Source organism: Apteryx mantelli, chromosome 15 (assembly GCF_036417845.1).
Source record: "Apteryx mantelli isolate bAptMan1 chromosome 15, bAptMan1.hap1, whole genome shotgun sequence".
NCBI classification, from domain to species: Eukaryota; Metazoa; Chordata; class Aves; order Apterygiformes; family Apterygidae; genus Apteryx; species Apteryx mantelli.
The window spans coordinates 1,104,301-1,121,337 of record NC_089992.1 but is presented as its reverse complement, the minus strand read 5'-3'; the positions used below and the strand labels follow the sequence as shown (position 1 = coordinate 1,121,337).

The window sequence follows — 17,037 nt, the reverse complement described above, 5'->3', positions numbered from 1 at the left end:
GAAGGAGAATACATAAGGAAATACATACACATTAAAATTATAGCTTCCTCTAAGTTTTACAGTGCATTTTGACTTCTCTGCACCTTGGATTATGTCTTTGCTTGGACCAAGACTTTTTTTAGTTAATGATTGAAAATCACTAGAATTTGTGCCCTTTATTCATTTAACTCTTTTTAAAAAGCCTTTCATCTTTTGTAGAGGAACACATTAACAGATGATAAAAATAATGATCAAATGCAGCTTGCATTTTTTCAGAAAATGTGATTAGTATTAGTAATTAGTGATGAAATGCAAAAATGTGGGATTTGATCCAACTCAATCTTCATAGGTAAAACTGTGGCTTGAAATCAGGGAAAACTTAATACAAACTAGAAGGACTTATCTGTATTTGTGAGTAAATCAAGAAAAACATCACTTCTAAAATAAATAGAAAATTCAACTTGTTTCTTAGTCATAGAACAGTTTTAAGCATAAATGAATAATACTGTTTTTTTCATGAAATTAAATCTCACTTTTCTTCCTTCTAGATCCAAAAATGATTTTTCAGGCTAGTCTAGCAAATGCTCAGATACTGATTCCTAGTAATCAAGCCAGTGTGAACAGCATGCTACTGGAAGGACGTACACTATTAGCACTTGCAACCACGATGTATGCACCTGGAGGTATTGATCAGGTACTGCGTGCAACAAATTATGGACAAGTTTTTGGAGAGGTTCTCACTTGATGTTGAAAACTGAAAGAATAAGTTGCTAAAAATGAATACGCACATAATTTCTTCTCATGCAAAAACATGGGTTTGGTGTCGCATGTTTCAATTTTAGTTGACTAAATGTTACTTGCACAGTAGAGTGCTTCAGAAGGTAACATGGTTTAGAAACAGCAAGGCCTAGTGGATGTGAGCTGGATTCTTTAGCTCCTTCGTAGCAGTTATAGCTGAGAATGTTTATAGATGCTCGTATTCTTAAAATAGTTTTAGTTTATGAAAAGATTTTCCATAAACTTTTAAAATGATGTGCCTGTACTTATTAGACCGCTATCCCCTTTTACAGTCATTTGTCATTTTTGACTAAATGAAACAATGGGTAGTTAGTCTCCTCTTCTGTTTGGGTCTGAATAGATGTTAGTCAGCTTCCTTTTTTTATTCGTAAACATTAAAAATCTGGGCACACATCAAAAACTGTTTTGCTTACTGGTTACATTGTGCTAACCAATTGTATTGTGTTACAGAGATTAAAAAACACATTATAAAAATACAGGCAGTAGAACAGATTTTATTAATACAGACAGTTTTGTTATATATAGCAGAGTAGCCTAAAACTACAGTTATTGTTGAAGGTTTGTCCAGTATAACTTACAAGGATTTTTCAGAATATTTTTTCTGTGTTATTACCATACGCCAAATTCCCGCAAATTAGATAGTTTGGCACATTCAAAGATTGTTTTATTATTGTCCTAATGCAGTTATTTCTTCCTAGTGAAATAATTTTACTTCTTTTCAATATAGGTTCTTCAGAATGAAGATGAGGAAAGAACTGTAAAGAAAGTTGATCCACAGCTCTTAAAAATGGCATTGACTCCTTACCCCAAGCTTAAAGCTGCTCTATTTCCCCAGTGTAATTCTCACGGAATTTTGCCACCTGACATCTCTCTCTACCATCTTGTTCAGGTATACAAAATTTTTTCTTAATAGAGCTGTTTGGCAAAAGAAAAGTAAACTAAGAGAATTTTGTTTTCAGCTAAATCCTGGTAGGCAGGGACAATGTTGTTTTCTTGGAATCCTTAACTAGGGGCTAAAGTTTATAGCTATATTCTAATTTTTTTTTTGGTAAATGGTATCTCAGTACTAGTTATAATGAGTCTGGCATTTTTAATCCAGACATGTAAAGACATCTGCAATGTTTAACTTCAGCAGAGGTTATGTGTGACAGTCCTGGAATGTCAGAAAAATAATATTCTTGCTGTATTCAGTAATCAGGTTGTTCAGTATTATAAAAAATGAAACTGTTTTAAATTGTCTAAGGGAAATTGAAATTTAGAATTAAAGGATAGCATCTCCTGGAATGTTATGACAAACATTTCTGGGCAAATGACATCTGCTTGAGATGTGTGGTATGAAATGACAAACTGATAGGTGGAAAAAATAACTGTGAATGAGTTATTCATTATTAGGAAAGTGGTAGTTTGCTAAGATCACAGTTCAGCAAAGTACTTGAACGTGTTCTTTCCCATTTCCTTAGACTAAAGTCTAAACATTTCTTTGCACTTGTTTGCATTCTGGTCCTACATCAGTTGATAAATACGTGCTTTTGAGAGAGAACTGCACAAGGTACAACTAGCAGCTCAGACAGTTCTTGACTGTCTGCTACTGTAGCTCCCTGCAATATTCTGTAGTCTGGTCTGATGTCAAAATCTTAAACCGACTGAGTGTATTTTGTGTCTAATCTTTCAGTCATTAGTGCCCTTTGATCCCACTAAATTGTTTGGCTGGCAGTCAACAAATACTCTTGCTTTATCAGGTATGTCACTCTCTAGTTTTATATGCTTTGTTAGCCTGTTTACTTCAGATAAAATACCTTTCAGTGGAATCGTTTGGCTGATAAACCTATTCAAAAGGACATTCCTTTTACAAAAAAAATAGCTGATTTTACTAAAAATTTGCTTTGAAATTAATCATGGCTAGATGGATTGTCTTTTTTTCCCTAAGTTCTTCACAGACAGAAATCTTTATAAAGTACTATGAGATAGGAAAGCATTATTTTCTTCTTTTAAAGGCAAATTGAGGTCCTAAGAAGAAATGATCTGAGCATGGCTATTAGAAAAAGTTAGTGTTAGAGTTCTGTATTTACAATAAGAACTGGAATTCCAGTGGGATTGGGTATGTTGAAGTTTAAATTAGAGCAAGAGAGGTATTTGACTATCATCTCGTGTTCAGTAGCTGAAAGCCATTTCCTATGTTTAAATCAACTGTTTATCAGCTCATAAAAATGATGATATTCTTTCTAGATACGTCAAGTGACTTTCCTCATTTTTCTTCCCCTGAACTGGTGAATAAATATGCTATAATGGAACGACTGGATTTTTTGTACTATTTGCACCATGGACGCCCGTCATTTGCTTTTGGTACATTTTTGGTCCAGCAGTTAGTAAAGAGCAAATCCCCCAAACAGTTGTAAGTCTTCTAAAAATGGTATTTGGATCATTCTTTTGATGTTACAACCTAGCACAAAAGCTACATTAATCCTCCCTGACATCAAACAGGAGTGGTGTGCAGATCATCCCAAGAACACAGAATGATGTATAATTTACGTGTTAACCAGTTGAAATTTTAGGTGTCCTGGAAATCCGTTCAATCTAGCATTTGGTAGCATAGAAATAAAATATCATCTAAAAGAAGGTGAGCTTTAATTTGAATTACTAAATAATATCCACACAATGAAAGCAAGGAATGAAAAATGTTCCAGTTGTATCAAACACAAATAGGTGGTTCTTCTCGTGAACTGAGCCTCTAGGTCACTTTGTAGAAAAAAGATGCCACTTTGACAAGTCCTAAGATTGAATTTAAAATTCTTGTCAGACTCAAGCATCCCTAAATTTTTCAGTTACTAGTATGGAAAAATTTCAGATATCCAGTGAGCCGGTCACTGTTTTGAAGCCTTTTACAGTTAATTCAGTGCAATCCACAAATCAGTTTCAGGTTCTTGATGCTGCAGTGCTTAGATTGTAAATTCTGCAGTGGAACATTTTATACTAAAAACTATTGACAGTGGTTTTATTATTATTATTAGTTATAGTGTCATTTGCATTGGCTTTAGTTTTTATTAAAGTTTATCAGATTTCAAACTCTGTGCATGTCCTTTGAACATTTATCACGTACAAGGCTTTATTCTCATACCTACATTTATTCTAAATGTGAAATTCTTGGTTAGTAAATACCTTCCATGCTACTAAAGTCTTTGTGAGGTTAGTGAACTTTGTAAATACTTATTTACATGGGAAATATTTGTATTTGACAGATCAGTTAAAAATCATATGTATTAACTGGTGTTCTTTTTGTTCTAGGATTCAGCAAGCAGGAAATGAAGCCTATATTTTAGCCCTTTCTTTCTTTCATACACCTTCAATAGGAGCAGCCTGTGTTTGTTTTCTAGAATTGCTTGGTCTCAACAGCCTCAAACTCAGAGTTGATATTAAAGTTGCAAACATGATTTTCAATTATAAAACTAGAAATGAAGAATCTCAGCACAATCCAATAAGAGAATCTTTTGGTAAGTGTGTCTTTTGTTTGTTTTAAAATTGGGTAATATATATTGTTTGGGATGAGAAGCAGAGAAGGATTGAAAGATGATGCCTAATCTCTCAGAAAGAGTAAGATCATTCTTTGAAGAGCTAAGAATTTTGCTGTTCTTATATTGCTGCTTCTTGCTAATCTTCAAGGTGCAGCTTGAACCTGGCATACCAAATAAGGCAGGAAGGCTGCAATATGATAAGCAGCCAGAATTGCAGTAGTCTCTAATGGATAGAGTCAAACAGCTGCCTAAGGCTCAGTGTAATTTTTAGTAAGATGCAGCTTAATGTTTTAATATAACTAGAGGATTAAATAGAGGGACATTACCAAATCTCTTTTCTCTTTCTTACTTGAATTCTGTCTTACAACTGTATCAAAATCAGATATTTGAAACTGAGAAGACATTAAATTTGTCCTAGGAGTAACTTTAGAAAGTTGTATGCACAATTCCATAGGGGTTTTTTTTGTCCTGACTAGGAAACTAGTGGGGTTAATTTCCATTTTCCTGATAGTTCTAAAAATATGTTGTTTAGAACTATAGATCAGGCTTATTTAAAAAAAAAAAAAAAAAGCTTAGATGATTTGAAAGCTGAAATTCTTGTTCAAAAATCATGTAGGCACTTTGTACCTGACTTGACATACTTACTGAAGTGTTTACATTAATAGGACTTGAGCTTCTTGTTTACTCTGCTACCTTTGAAAATATTTCTCTAATGCCAAAATAGTATCTCAGAAATAGTAATACATTCTTTCAAACAGTTGAAAAGTTAACAAAATTGGCTGATGGTGAAAAAGCAGCAGCAGCAGAAATTCTTACCTGCTTAGAAGAAGCCTTTTGGGATACAATTGAGCATCAAGGAATAAAAAAGTGAGTAAAACATGATTTAAAAATTTTTTATGCTGACAAGTTGACATTGAGCATTGAATTTTAATGTTTGTGTATTCAGGCATTATTAAAGAGATCTGTTTATATTTTATTGCAGTAAACTGAATAACAGAATTTGAATTTAGCATATAATCTTGGTATTTCAAATGATAGAGGTAATAGATATATATTGGCAAGAATAATGAAATGCAGTCACCATTTTAAACTTACTGCTCCGCAGCACTCTTGCAGCACCCTGGCTTAGAAGTAAAGATTGCTGAATTCTTTTCAAAGCTTACATTCTCAAGATTGGGCAGCATACCTGCCTCGGTGGGAGTGTGCGCAGAGAGCGTAGTGTGGAAGCTCCTGCAGTGGAATCTGATCTAATCTGTGATGAAGTCAATGGAAATGCTTGTGCTGGCATTTGCAGGCAGTGGATCTCAGGCCATATGATCAGCTTACACATTATTAACATCTGATATAAATATCACATTATTACAGCTGAACTTCAAAAGCTTGTTTTTATGTCTCTTTTTTTTCCCTTTTTTTCTGCTTTTAGATACAGTACACGAAGGTAAAAGCAGATATGCTGAATTAAAGTTATCTTTAAATTCCATGCAGGACGTCTAATGACTCTAGAAGGCAGTGGTCTTTGGTAATGCAATTCTGTAAGCTCCATAATACCAGACTGAGTACATCGTACCTAAAGGAATGTGCTAAATCCAATGACTGGCTGCAGTTCATCATCCAAACCCAGCTGTACAGCTACCAGCCGGATGAGGTAAGCTAACTGTCTATAATATTAAATGAAGATAGAGATTTTTGTGAAAGGATGCTCTTCATCAGTGATGGTCTTTTTGAAATAAAAAAAAAATAATAAAAAGGAAAGAAAAAAGTATTCTTACAAAAGGATATCACATTGGAGGGACAATGTGAAATTGAAACCTAATCACTTACCGTTGAGTTAGAAGTTGTCTCAGGACGTTTGGCGTCCTCTGTTCATGATTCCTGCACAGCTGGGTTTCTCCCCTTTTCTACTTTTCCCTGCCTCTTGGTATGTGGAAAGCTTAACACAAGACAAAAAACTGACTCCAGAGGAAACTGACTCTTCAGCAGATGGAGTAAAATGCTTCTAAGGGCATGAAAGCTAACTATCAAAAGAGATTAGGAAAAAGCTCCCCATTTGAAAAATTGTATGTGGTGGTGTTAATCAGTAGTCAGGAAAAAGCAGTATTCAGAGAGAAGTGATTTCAGTCTATCTTTGAAGTGAATTGGACACAAAACTGTTTGCCAAAAAGGGACTTCATTTTCATGTTAAGTTTACTTATTATTTTGGCATGTTCATATTGTTTTTGTAGTTTTAATTTCCTTTTTAAAATCATTTAGTTACTAGTTTTTGTATTGGAGAGGTATATGTTCAATATAAATTTTAATAAACCAACTCATCTTTCATTTCAAAACTTAAGTCAATCTTTTATGTTAAGATATGGAAGTTTTGAGAATCCAAGTCTTCCACTTCTGTTATTTAGCATAATTTAAAAAGTAATAAAATATTACCAATATGTAAAAATTAAATGAAATTTAGAAAAAATAATATAAGAACTGTAAAAATCTGGTTTAGGTAATACTCAGCAGGCCTGGGATTTTAACTTGTATCTCTTCATTACTCTTTCTAAAAAAAGAAAAATCTGTAATTACACAAAAATAACTAACCAGACACTAGAATTCCTTTTCATGATATATTGGTAGCAGTACAAGATACAGGTGAGGATGAAAGTGAGTGTCTCTAGGAGGCATTTTACCTTCATGTAAAAGAAAGAATTTCGATATTTTGTTATAGTATTTCATACTTACAGAACACTTTTACCTCTCTAGATCTCCAGAAATGTACTAAAAAATTTGAAGAATGTTTTGCTTGACTTTTCTGCAAGTACTTAGTACTTCCTGCCTCCTTCCCCCTCATTCTCTTTGAATCTCGCTCTATATAGATGCTTTTGATTCTGTTTTCCTAGGTCATTTCTATCCTTCAAGATTTCGCTCCCATTTTACGAGATCACTTGACACTGGCATTGGAGAAGTTACCATTTTTGTGCCCTGATGTAGGAGGTCCTCAGAACAGTGCTACAAATATGTCTGAGAGCAAAAATGAGGATAGCCTGTTCCAAATCCTTTTTCAATGTCAGGGGAACTCCAACCCTTCATGTTACCTTTTGGCTGAAGGAATGAGGCAGCATGCTCCCTTTCTGAGTGTATTAGCAGCATGTTTTCAAGTGAGTATTAATTAAGTTATTTATCTTCTAGAGGTATGAATAATAAAAAAGTGACAATTTAGACATTTTTATTGCACATAATTTTGTGAAATGGTATATAGTAGGTTGTATTCATCAAGTTTTTCTCAGTTCTGATAATAATTGTTCTGATTAGGATGACATATTTGGTCAAGTGATATATAATGAAGTGACATTTGTCTTCTGGTTGTTATAAAGCTATTGTTTTTGTCCATTTGGCAGGATGCCAACATTATCCATTGCCTCTGTGTTTGGATAATTACTACTGTGGATAGTGTTACCAGAGCTGAAGCAACAAACCATATTCAAAGTTCAGTAGAAAATCATGAATGGGATCTTCATGACCTATCAACTATCTGGAAGGTGTTTTTAAGAAAGGAAAAAAGTAAAACACTTATAAATGGCTTCCAGCTCTTTTTAAAGGTAAGGTCACATCTTTTTAGCAGTACTCTTGACTGTATCTCAAATCTTCCTTGGAGAGGAGGTTGCCTGTAGATTCCCCCTCTGTCTTGCTATTTTTAGACTGGATAGCTTGGGTGTAATCCATGAAAAGTCCTGGCCAAATAAGAAAATCTTTGAATGGAAGGAAGTTCTTGCAACTATTACAAATTTGCAAATCATCTATCAAGCTTCCGTGCTGTTTTAAATAAATAAAAACATCATTGTTCTGGCGCTGAGGAATACAAATTCTTCATTTATTGATGTACTTTCAGAAAAGAATTACAACCTGTTTTTGTATCTTAAAGGATTCCCCTTTACTCTATATCCTGGAAATGTATGAACTATGTATGAACTTCAAAAAATACACTGAAGCTAAAACGAAACTGGAAAAGTTTCAGACAAGTCTCATGAAAGTAAGTAGAATTCATTTTTTGTAAATGTCTTTGCCTAGGTCTTCTCATATTAGAATGCAATAGTCATCTAATGTCATATATGAAAATAATGAAAAAGGGTAAGCTTAGAATAGTCTAGGAGCTAATTTGTGAAGTAACTGGTATCAGCAGATTCTTTTTATTGCTGGCAATTGATGGGAAAATGTTCTTGACCATTTGTTCAATACCCACATTGCATTTAAATCATTTTGTTTTAAGTTGATATGGGCAGACTGAAATACATTTTGTCCACCTTGTGTGAGCAGTTCACTTTCTGAGGGGTGGCATTGACTCAAGCAGGACCACTGGTGGTAAATTGAATTACTTGTGGTGAGTAAATGTGGGATATTCTCTGTTCTGCATTGACTAGAGCAAATGAATATTGTGCTGATAAACCAGTGACTTACAGAGACTATCTATTCAAGACAAACAACTGTTCTTGAATATGTTTGGGAGTTTCTGAAAGGAGCTTTGATACCTCTTTAGTTTTGGCAGTTGTCAGAAACTGTAGACTTTATTTGAAAATGACTCAGTGAACTGAATTACAGTTCTGCAGTCCAATTAAAACACTGACTCAGCAGTTGATTTTAACAGGACTGAAGTGGTTCCCTGCTGTGTTCCTTGTTTGTCACATGCAGATATTTTCACAAATTATTTTGGTTCTTTCCTTTCCACCACCATTTCCCAGTTCCCTGAACAAGTTAGTAACTAACATTCCATGTCATTAGTGGTTGGTTGTTTTCCTTCCTGCAATTCGAGTTCAGGCTAGATCAGTTTCCCTATGTGCCCTTTGACATACATAATGGCTATGCTTATAAAGTATACAGCTATATGACAAGAGCTATTAATCTAACCATTTATTTTACTACCCATTTCCGATTCTTCTTGCATCTTTCATCTGCTCCATGGTTATCGGGGGTAATCAGTGGTTGCCCTGTCATAAAATCTACTACTTTCAGATCAAAGGCAAACACATACATCAGGGATGGATCAGTGCCCCCTTGGGGATGCTGTTCATTTGTTGGAGAAGGAGTTATGTTTGGTACACTTCTGATTTTCAGCATGATTTCACCAAAATGGACAGAAATTAATCGTTATATTTGCTGCAAAATATGCTTGCAAAAAAACCCCACCTTTCCAGACCTTTAAAAATCTTTTCATATACACAGCTTAAAACCGCAGATGAACTAACACCTGCACAACTACCTGTGCAATGGTTGGAGTCGCAAGCATTGTTTCTTCTAGAATTGATGATGCAGCAGTGTAAAACGGAATATGAACTAGGAAAAATCTTACAGCTGTTTGCTGCAGCAAATGATCTTCTACTTGATGGTAAATAACACATCCTCTACTATATGATCTTATTGCTTTAACCTAATAACCACATATGATGTTTTTGGAGTGATTAAAAATGTTTACTTTGTCTGTTCAGAGTATTTTATTCTTGTGTAGGAATTTATGTAACAAGAATTGGTTCTTACAGTAAATTGCAGTGGGGAAAATGTAATTGCATGTAATTTTATTTGGGAGAACAATTAAGTGCAACTGTATAAGGAACGTATAAGGAATGCACAGGCAATCTACAGAAATTTTAGTTATGGGTTTAGAATATATTTGCAGTCCTGTGAAAGCTTTAGAATGTTAAATCTGCACTTCTTCTCTGGCCAGGTTGCATGAAATAAATAACAGAATTTCTTTGGGTTTAAAAACCAACTGCCTTTAATTGTTTATACTCTTTTAAAACAGGCCCTTATGTGAAGAGACTGTGTGCACTCAGTGAGACCCTGCAGGATTCATCCATATCAATTAATCGTTCCATCCTAACCAGTTACAATACAGAGACATTTCAGAATGAGTGCAGATCAATTCTAGAGCAGCTACAAGAGAAAGGAATGTTCTCACTGGCTCGGAAGGTAGCAGAATTAGCTGAATTGCCCGTGGACAATGTAGTTACCCAGGAGGTACAGTATTGTTAAATAATTATACTTAATACTGCTATTGTTGGCAGTGTTAAGAATGTTACTTCTCAGCCTTTTAAAAAAAAATTCTTCTTCAAATCACTTTCTATTTGAAATGCAAATACAACAAACAAGTTGGCTGCAAGTGCTGTGCTCAAAAGGACAGGGGAGCTCTCTTTATTCTCTTGCAATTTTTACTTGGTATACAACCAGTTTTTTTGGTGAGAAGAGCAGATGGATTTGTTACATATTGGGACACTTAATCTGAATTAATTTTTTAATATTCAGGCCATTCAGTGTGATTTTTCCTTTTTAAAGTATTGTTGTTTAAACCTTCTGTGAATTTTGCAGATTCTAAGAGATCTACATCTGTTAAGAAACACTGGGCAGTGGCATCAAAACCAGACAAGAATTGAATTCTGGAAAAAATGTAATGACAACTTCATGAAAAATTCCATCTCCAGCAAAGCTGCATCTGATTTCTTTTTGAATCAGGCAAACACAGTGTTTGAATCTTCAGCTCATGAGAAGATAAACACCATTATGGAGAAACATTTGTTGCTTACCCTAGCTGGCCATTGGCTAGCTGAGAGTGACTCAGTGTCACTGGATAAATTAGAAGAAATAGAGAAGCAGATCTGGATCTGTCGCATCACACAACAAACCTTATCCACCTATGAAGAGTCAGGCAAATCAAGATTTTCTTGCCATGTTTTAGTGAACACGGATCTTACCTTTGATAACTTAGCTAAGGAGTTTTCTTTTTCAAAGCTGCCTGCTCTGAACACACCAAAATACTTAAAGCTAGAGGGCTTTGCATTCAGAGAATCTCAGCAGACCCTGACTAATGAGGAGGAGGAATCGCTCAAGTTTCTTGTTGGACGCCTCCTTGATGAGGGAAGCGTGCATGAAGCCAGCCGAGTTTGTCACTATTTCCAGTTCTACAGCAGAGATGTTTCACTGGTGTTGCACTGCAGAGCCCTGGCCTCAGGGGAGGCTGGTCTAGACAAATTGCACCCAGATATTCAGACTCTCCTTGTAGCAAGAGAGAAGACAGATGAGAACAGTGCATTGCAGCCAAGCGGAGTCCCAAGCAGTAAGTAACACTAACCAGCTCAGCCACTAATACCACTGTCAGGGCTCCACTGGATTCTTGCTCTTTTGTTTCAGTGTTATTTTGCCGGAAGTCTCTGCAGGAGATAGGGTCTTCCTGACAGTAAGTTATTTACTTGATTCATAAATCCTCTGTTGAAAGGAATTTGAAGCTTTGTAATAGACATTGATTATATGCGCTTCAAGCAGAGTGTTTCTATATACAATTTTGTAATCTCTTAAGCATTCTTTTTTTTTGGATCACAATTCAGTTCAGGTGAAGTAGCATCGTACAGTTCTGTAATTATCTGTGATCCTGCTTTTGGAATACACACTATAGTAAATCTTAAATGTCTTTCTGGAGCTGAAACATGGGAATATTTTAGTTAATGTATTTCACTAGACTCTTGGTACATTATAATGGTTTTAGTCTTTCTTATTCATAGTAAGGCTGAAGCTGATAGACAGTGTTTGTATATAAAGTACTGTGTGCATATTTATAAAGTCTGAATAAGAAGCTGTCAGCTGGAAAATTACTTTCTAAAATTAACAGGTATGAAGCTTAATAGAAATAGAATAGAAAAAATGAAGCTTAAGCCATCAAGAAGACTGCTGAACGCATATACTTGCTCTCCTGCTCTTAGGAATTTTACATCTGAATATTATTACGAATATTTTGTAACATTTGTGTTCTGTCATATTGTTTACACCATAAAACTTCACAAAAAAATCCACAGCTATCATGAGTGCAGTTTTCAAGGACTGAGAAACTATTATATGTTTGCTATAGGTCTGTGGAGTCTTTCTTCACATATAAGGCTTAGTGTTATTATCTGTCTTTATGAGAAAGGAATTTGTTGTATTTTTGTTTTCAGCATCAAGCTTAGAAGACTGGACGCACATTGTGGCTCCTTCTGCAGATGATCATGTTGTTATCGGTCTGAAGGCTCTGATAGATGAATGTGTCCATGGGAGAAACTACTGTAGACAGGTTCTCTGCTTATATGAGCTCTCTAAGGTATGTATCTAATAGCATTGCAGGAGAAACAGTAGTGGTTTGTATCAAGCTGTGCTGCAGAGGTTTGTGGAGAAAAGGATAGAGAGTGTTCACCAGCCGACTGAAAAAAGCTTAGGAGGGAGAAATTACCAAGCCTTTGCATGGGTTAATGGCCAGGTGCATCCTAGGCATTAAGTGTTGAAATGAACTCAACTCCTAGACTCTTCCCTAACCCCTCACCTTATTCCACTAAGCCAGATTCCAGCCTCTTTAATGTGTCTCCTTAATGCGCCTCTTTTATAATCTTTCAAGAATATGTTGCTCATCCAGTACCTTGCTTTAGGCCTTTGTTCTGGGATGCCTTCATGCTCACCAGTGATCCAGAAGAGATCGCAGCTGCATTAGAAGTTCTAGCACAGAGGTGCTCTGCAGACTCCACACTGTGGCAGCTCTTTGGCCCAGACAGCAATAGGAGAAGTAGCAGACTATATTTCTTGCTGCCTCTGCTCCACAGCCTTTGTGCTTGCCTGCAGCCCAGCTCTGCTGTTTTGCCAGAAGATGCTGCTGCACTCTTCTTTCAGGGTACAGAATCCCTTTGTATGGTACTTGGCCCATAGTTTTGGAATGTAGTGTTTGTTTCTGTGAATAAAAGCAGCAATGTGTGCTGAAAATATTAGTGTAATCTACTTTGCAGAGGTTCTTAGGTTCTTCTACAGTGTTTTTCAGGTCTTGAATGTTCAGAGTGAATGCTTTAGGTTTGAGCTAGGGAAGAATGAGTCGTATAAATGGCTTGTTTCCTTCTTGTACTACCCCTAGACTACTTCTCTGAAGCTGGGTGTCCATACGTTTGAATTCATAGATTACTGAGTCGATTGTTGTGTTTGAGTTATATTTTTAGTTTAATTTGTAAATTTGTATGGTGTAATATGTTATAGCAGACTAGCTGTGGACCATTTTCAGAGCCTCACTAGTTCCCCTTACAAATATAGCAAATGCAAAAATTAGGGTATCTTTTGCACTGAGAGTCTGTAATATGTAGAGAGGAAGAAAAGTAATCTGATAAGTGAAACTGTCATGTAATAAAACACAATTCTTGGCTTGGGAGGAAATATATATGACCCTCTTGCTTTTACCTATTTTAAGTGTTATGGTTAATATTTGGTTTGGGAAGACATCTCTGTCCAGGACAACAGCTCAGTGAGTGTTAACCTTCAAATAGTGAGTACTTACGTGCCATCTTGAGCTGGAGAGCATTAATACTGAAGATAAACAGATGAAGGCACTGTTAACTGGTGTAAGGACAGGTTATATTTACATTTTTTGAAACTAAGTTTTATCTGTTTCTCCTCCACTCCCCTCTTACATCATCAGGAAGATGATGTACTGCTGGTCAATATATATTCTGTCACTGGAATTTTAGTTGTGTAGCTTCATCTGAATGTACATGTTTCTTAGGAACTGAACTGCTCCTACAGTGAAATGTCAGCTCGGGACCCTGAAAAAGTGCTTCGAGCAATTCTGTCATCCCACCAGCCAGACAGATGCAAGAAGGCTCAGGCATTTATCACCACCCAGGGTCTCCATCCTGAAACTGTGGCAGAGCTGGCGGCTGAAGAAATCATGCAGGAATTGTTGGTGTCTTCAGAAGGGAAAGGTAGTAAAGGGGCCTGATCTTACCTTTAAGCTCTTTTGGTTTGTAAGTATGATATTTGTGTATCTGAAAAACAGTCCTTGCTCTCAAGATGTTTGAGTGCTAATTATTGTAGTTAATGCTGAGCAGCATTGTAAAGCCTTATACAAACATTTATTATTACTTGCTTATTTTGTGTCCAGTATGGTATTGCAATAATTAAGGCTTTATTTTTTTATGGATGTAAATTTAATGGTATAAAAGAAGTGCTGTTTCGGTGTTTTAATCATGATCTTTTCAACCCCACATCATCTGACTTGGAAAGACTCCTGTTAAAAACTTTGTAAAAAGCATGGCCCAAAGATTTTCCCTTTTTTTCATTGCGAAACGAGAGATGTTCTTCAAAACGGTGAGAATTTCTCTGGAGGGCTTTTGTAATTGAGTAACTTTGACTGTGCTGCAACAGTAACAGTAAAGTTCCCTGTGAAACAAAGGTGCAGGGTTGAGATTGGTGGGACCAGGCATGCTGTTCTCTGCTCCCCTCACTGCAGCCTTGCACTCTTGCTGCTCACCTCCCATCAGTTCACTTGCATTAGCTCAGATGGTTTGTTGCGCCTCCTTCAGAACATTCAACTTGCTAACCCAGCAGAAAGAAGAATTTTCTGTTGAGTTAGTGACTCAGATTGGTTCATGGAAGAGCGTGAGTGTCAGAGCCACTGCAAGGGAGGGGTTAGAATTGTGCTGTAGAAGGGAGAGGAAACTGCTCCTCTTCTCAGCAGCCCCAACCTACTGGATTTGTGAAATCGTAACCCTGGTTACAGTAACAATACTGTTGTTCAATAGGGTTGCACTGGATTGAATTGGCAAGAAATAATATCTGATTCTTAAATTAAAGCGGTAAGATCAAAAGTGTCTCTGGAATTATTTTAGTTCAAGTCCTAGGTCAGTCTCCAGACTGAGGTTATATTATTTTTTTTTTTTTCTGTTAATGTAGCTAACCTCTCCTGAACAACTAGCACTTGTGACAGCTCTCTCTCTCTGTGCACACAGGACAAAAACAGGTTTTGAACCCTGCAGTTGAGAGTCAGGCATTCCTACAGCTGGCTAAGCTGTGCAAGGATCACACATTGGTTGGCATGAAATTATTGGATAAAATTTCTTCTGTGCCATGTGGGGAACTATCATGCAGTAAGTAAATGGCAAATAATACTTGATGCAACTAGTGCATTGTTAATGGTGATATAACTGGGTTTAAAATCACATAACGAAGAATGGAAACAATGCTGAGGAAGCATCTATTACTGATCTCAAACTTGGTGATTAAATCAATAGATCTGAATATATGCACAAGAAATGAACATATTGTTTAAGAGCTAGATTAGTTTACTTTTCATACAAAATACAGATTTTTTTTGTGCTAATAGCTGGAAAATACAGTCAGTGAGTTACCTGAACTTCTATAGTTACATGTTACAAAAGGAGAATGCTGTGGCTTTCTTCATATTAACCACGGTTAGAAATTGCTTTCTTTATCCATTTGTTAAATTAACTTTCTAAGTCTTTTGTTTCTGAAGTCCCTTGTACATTTTGTAGCTTTATATATCATGGAGATGTAAATAGGTTTACAAAGTGCAGCCAAGGTACTTTTGGCAGCTCATCAGCAGTGCCAAAATGAGATATTTTACTTACTTATTTAGATTGGTTTTTTAAAAGGCTTATTATGGGAAATTTAACTCTGAGGATATGACTTTAGCATGAATTGTCTCCTGAATACTAACAAAGGGAGAACTTCTCATACTGTTTTATCCAGAGTGGTAAGAAAAAGCATCTTCTAAAACACCTTCCTCAGAAATGAAAACATGGCTTAAATTAGGGTTGAAACCGTTCCATTAGAATCCAGCTGTAATACTGGAAATTTGAAAACCTTTGTGAGAAAACAAATAATTAAAAATACCGTTTCATGTTCCATGTAGTCTTTATGTTCCTAACAGATTTGCCCTGTTGTCAGCACAGGGACAAGCAAGGGGACAGCTTTTCCCCCTATTTTGTTCTGTCATGTAATACAGTGTAAAATGGATATTAGTATGTTCTTGTATGGCTTACTAAAAGTTAGGAGAAGAAACTCAGAAGAATGAATGTTGGGAAGTAACAGGTTGTGTTGGGATACTATACCTCTCTTTGAAGTCTGTGTGTTATTGTACGATATTTTTACACATAGAGGTATAATCAGTTTATTTCAAAATCTGTTGTATAGCTTTGTGAATTTTAGCATATTCTTTTCAAAACCTGCATTTTTAAGTAAGTTGTGTACCAGGTCATATACTACTTTTTTTTATTAAGTGAATTGCATGATGCTGAGAGTATGATCTGGGACTCCACTATGTCACGATTGCTTTACAATACTAGATCAGGCCTTTCACAAAAAATGGAAGATACTATAATTTATTGTTTTAAGTAATTTATTTAGTGTATGGAATTTATTAATTTTTTTTCAAACCCATATGCGAAACCTGCGGCCTTCCTTTTTCAAACAGGGAACTGACTGGTAGTAGTGGGGTGCTGATATATTATACATTTGTCCATCAGCCTTTGGTGAAGGGGGTTGCAAATTCTGTGTGTTGAATAAAATAACATTTCAAAAAATGATCCAAAAAAACCAGACTTTCCCACAGATTGAGAAGCCAGACTGAGCACGCACTGTTACAGAAACTGTTACTTCTTATAGGACATAACTATAAAAACTCAACTTTGTAATCCAATTCTGCTTTTAGCTTGAGAGATTTTATATCCTCTGCAGAGATGGGATCAGTTTTGGAGAGAGACGTAATAATTAACTTCCTCAGCTTATTAACTGAAACACCTGAGTTCTTGTATCCTTCAGTTACAGAATTGCTGATTTTGGCCCATAATTGCTTTAGTTTGACTTGCCACATGGAAGGAATCACTAGAGTCCTGCAGGCAGCACGGCGTCTCACAGATGAACACTTGGCACCTAATGAAGAGTATGGACTTGTGGTATGTGTCTTTGGCCCTATATGTATTTATCCAGA

At 36.0% G+C, this 17,037-nt stretch overlaps 1 protein-coding gene across 2 annotated transcripts in view; it reads left to right on the top strand.

Moving 5' to 3' along the window:
- Positions 1 to 17,037, top strand: part of SPG11 (SPG11 vesicle trafficking associated, spatacsin) — a 36,742-nt gene that overhangs the window by 14,622 nt on the left and 5,083 nt on the right. For both annotated transcript variants that reach the window (XM_067305248.1, XM_067305247.1), the window contains 17 exons: positions 528 to 673; positions 1,505 to 1,666; positions 2,450 to 2,516; positions 3,004 to 3,169; positions 4,060 to 4,265; positions 5,045 to 5,153; positions 5,772 to 5,931; positions 7,163 to 7,420; positions 7,661 to 7,861; positions 8,185 to 8,292; positions 9,480 to 9,642; positions 10,057 to 10,271; positions 10,620 to 11,364; positions 12,236 to 12,378; positions 13,813 to 14,011; positions 15,038 to 15,175; positions 16,869 to 17,002. In XM_067305248.1, the coding sequence (XP_067161349.1) occupies positions 528 to 673; positions 1,505 to 1,666; positions 2,450 to 2,516; positions 3,004 to 3,169; positions 4,060 to 4,265; positions 5,045 to 5,153; positions 5,772 to 5,931; positions 7,163 to 7,420; positions 7,661 to 7,861; positions 8,185 to 8,292; positions 9,480 to 9,642; positions 10,057 to 10,271; positions 10,620 to 11,364; positions 12,236 to 12,378; positions 13,813 to 14,011; positions 15,038 to 15,175; positions 16,869 to 17,002 (3,320 nt within the window). The remainder of the gene's footprint in view (positions 1 to 527; positions 674 to 1,504; positions 1,667 to 2,449; positions 2,517 to 3,003; positions 3,170 to 4,059; positions 4,266 to 5,044; positions 5,154 to 5,771; positions 5,932 to 7,162; positions 7,421 to 7,660; positions 7,862 to 8,184; positions 8,293 to 9,479; positions 9,643 to 10,056; positions 10,272 to 10,619; positions 11,365 to 12,235; positions 12,379 to 13,812; positions 14,012 to 15,037; positions 15,176 to 16,868; positions 17,003 to 17,037) is intronic.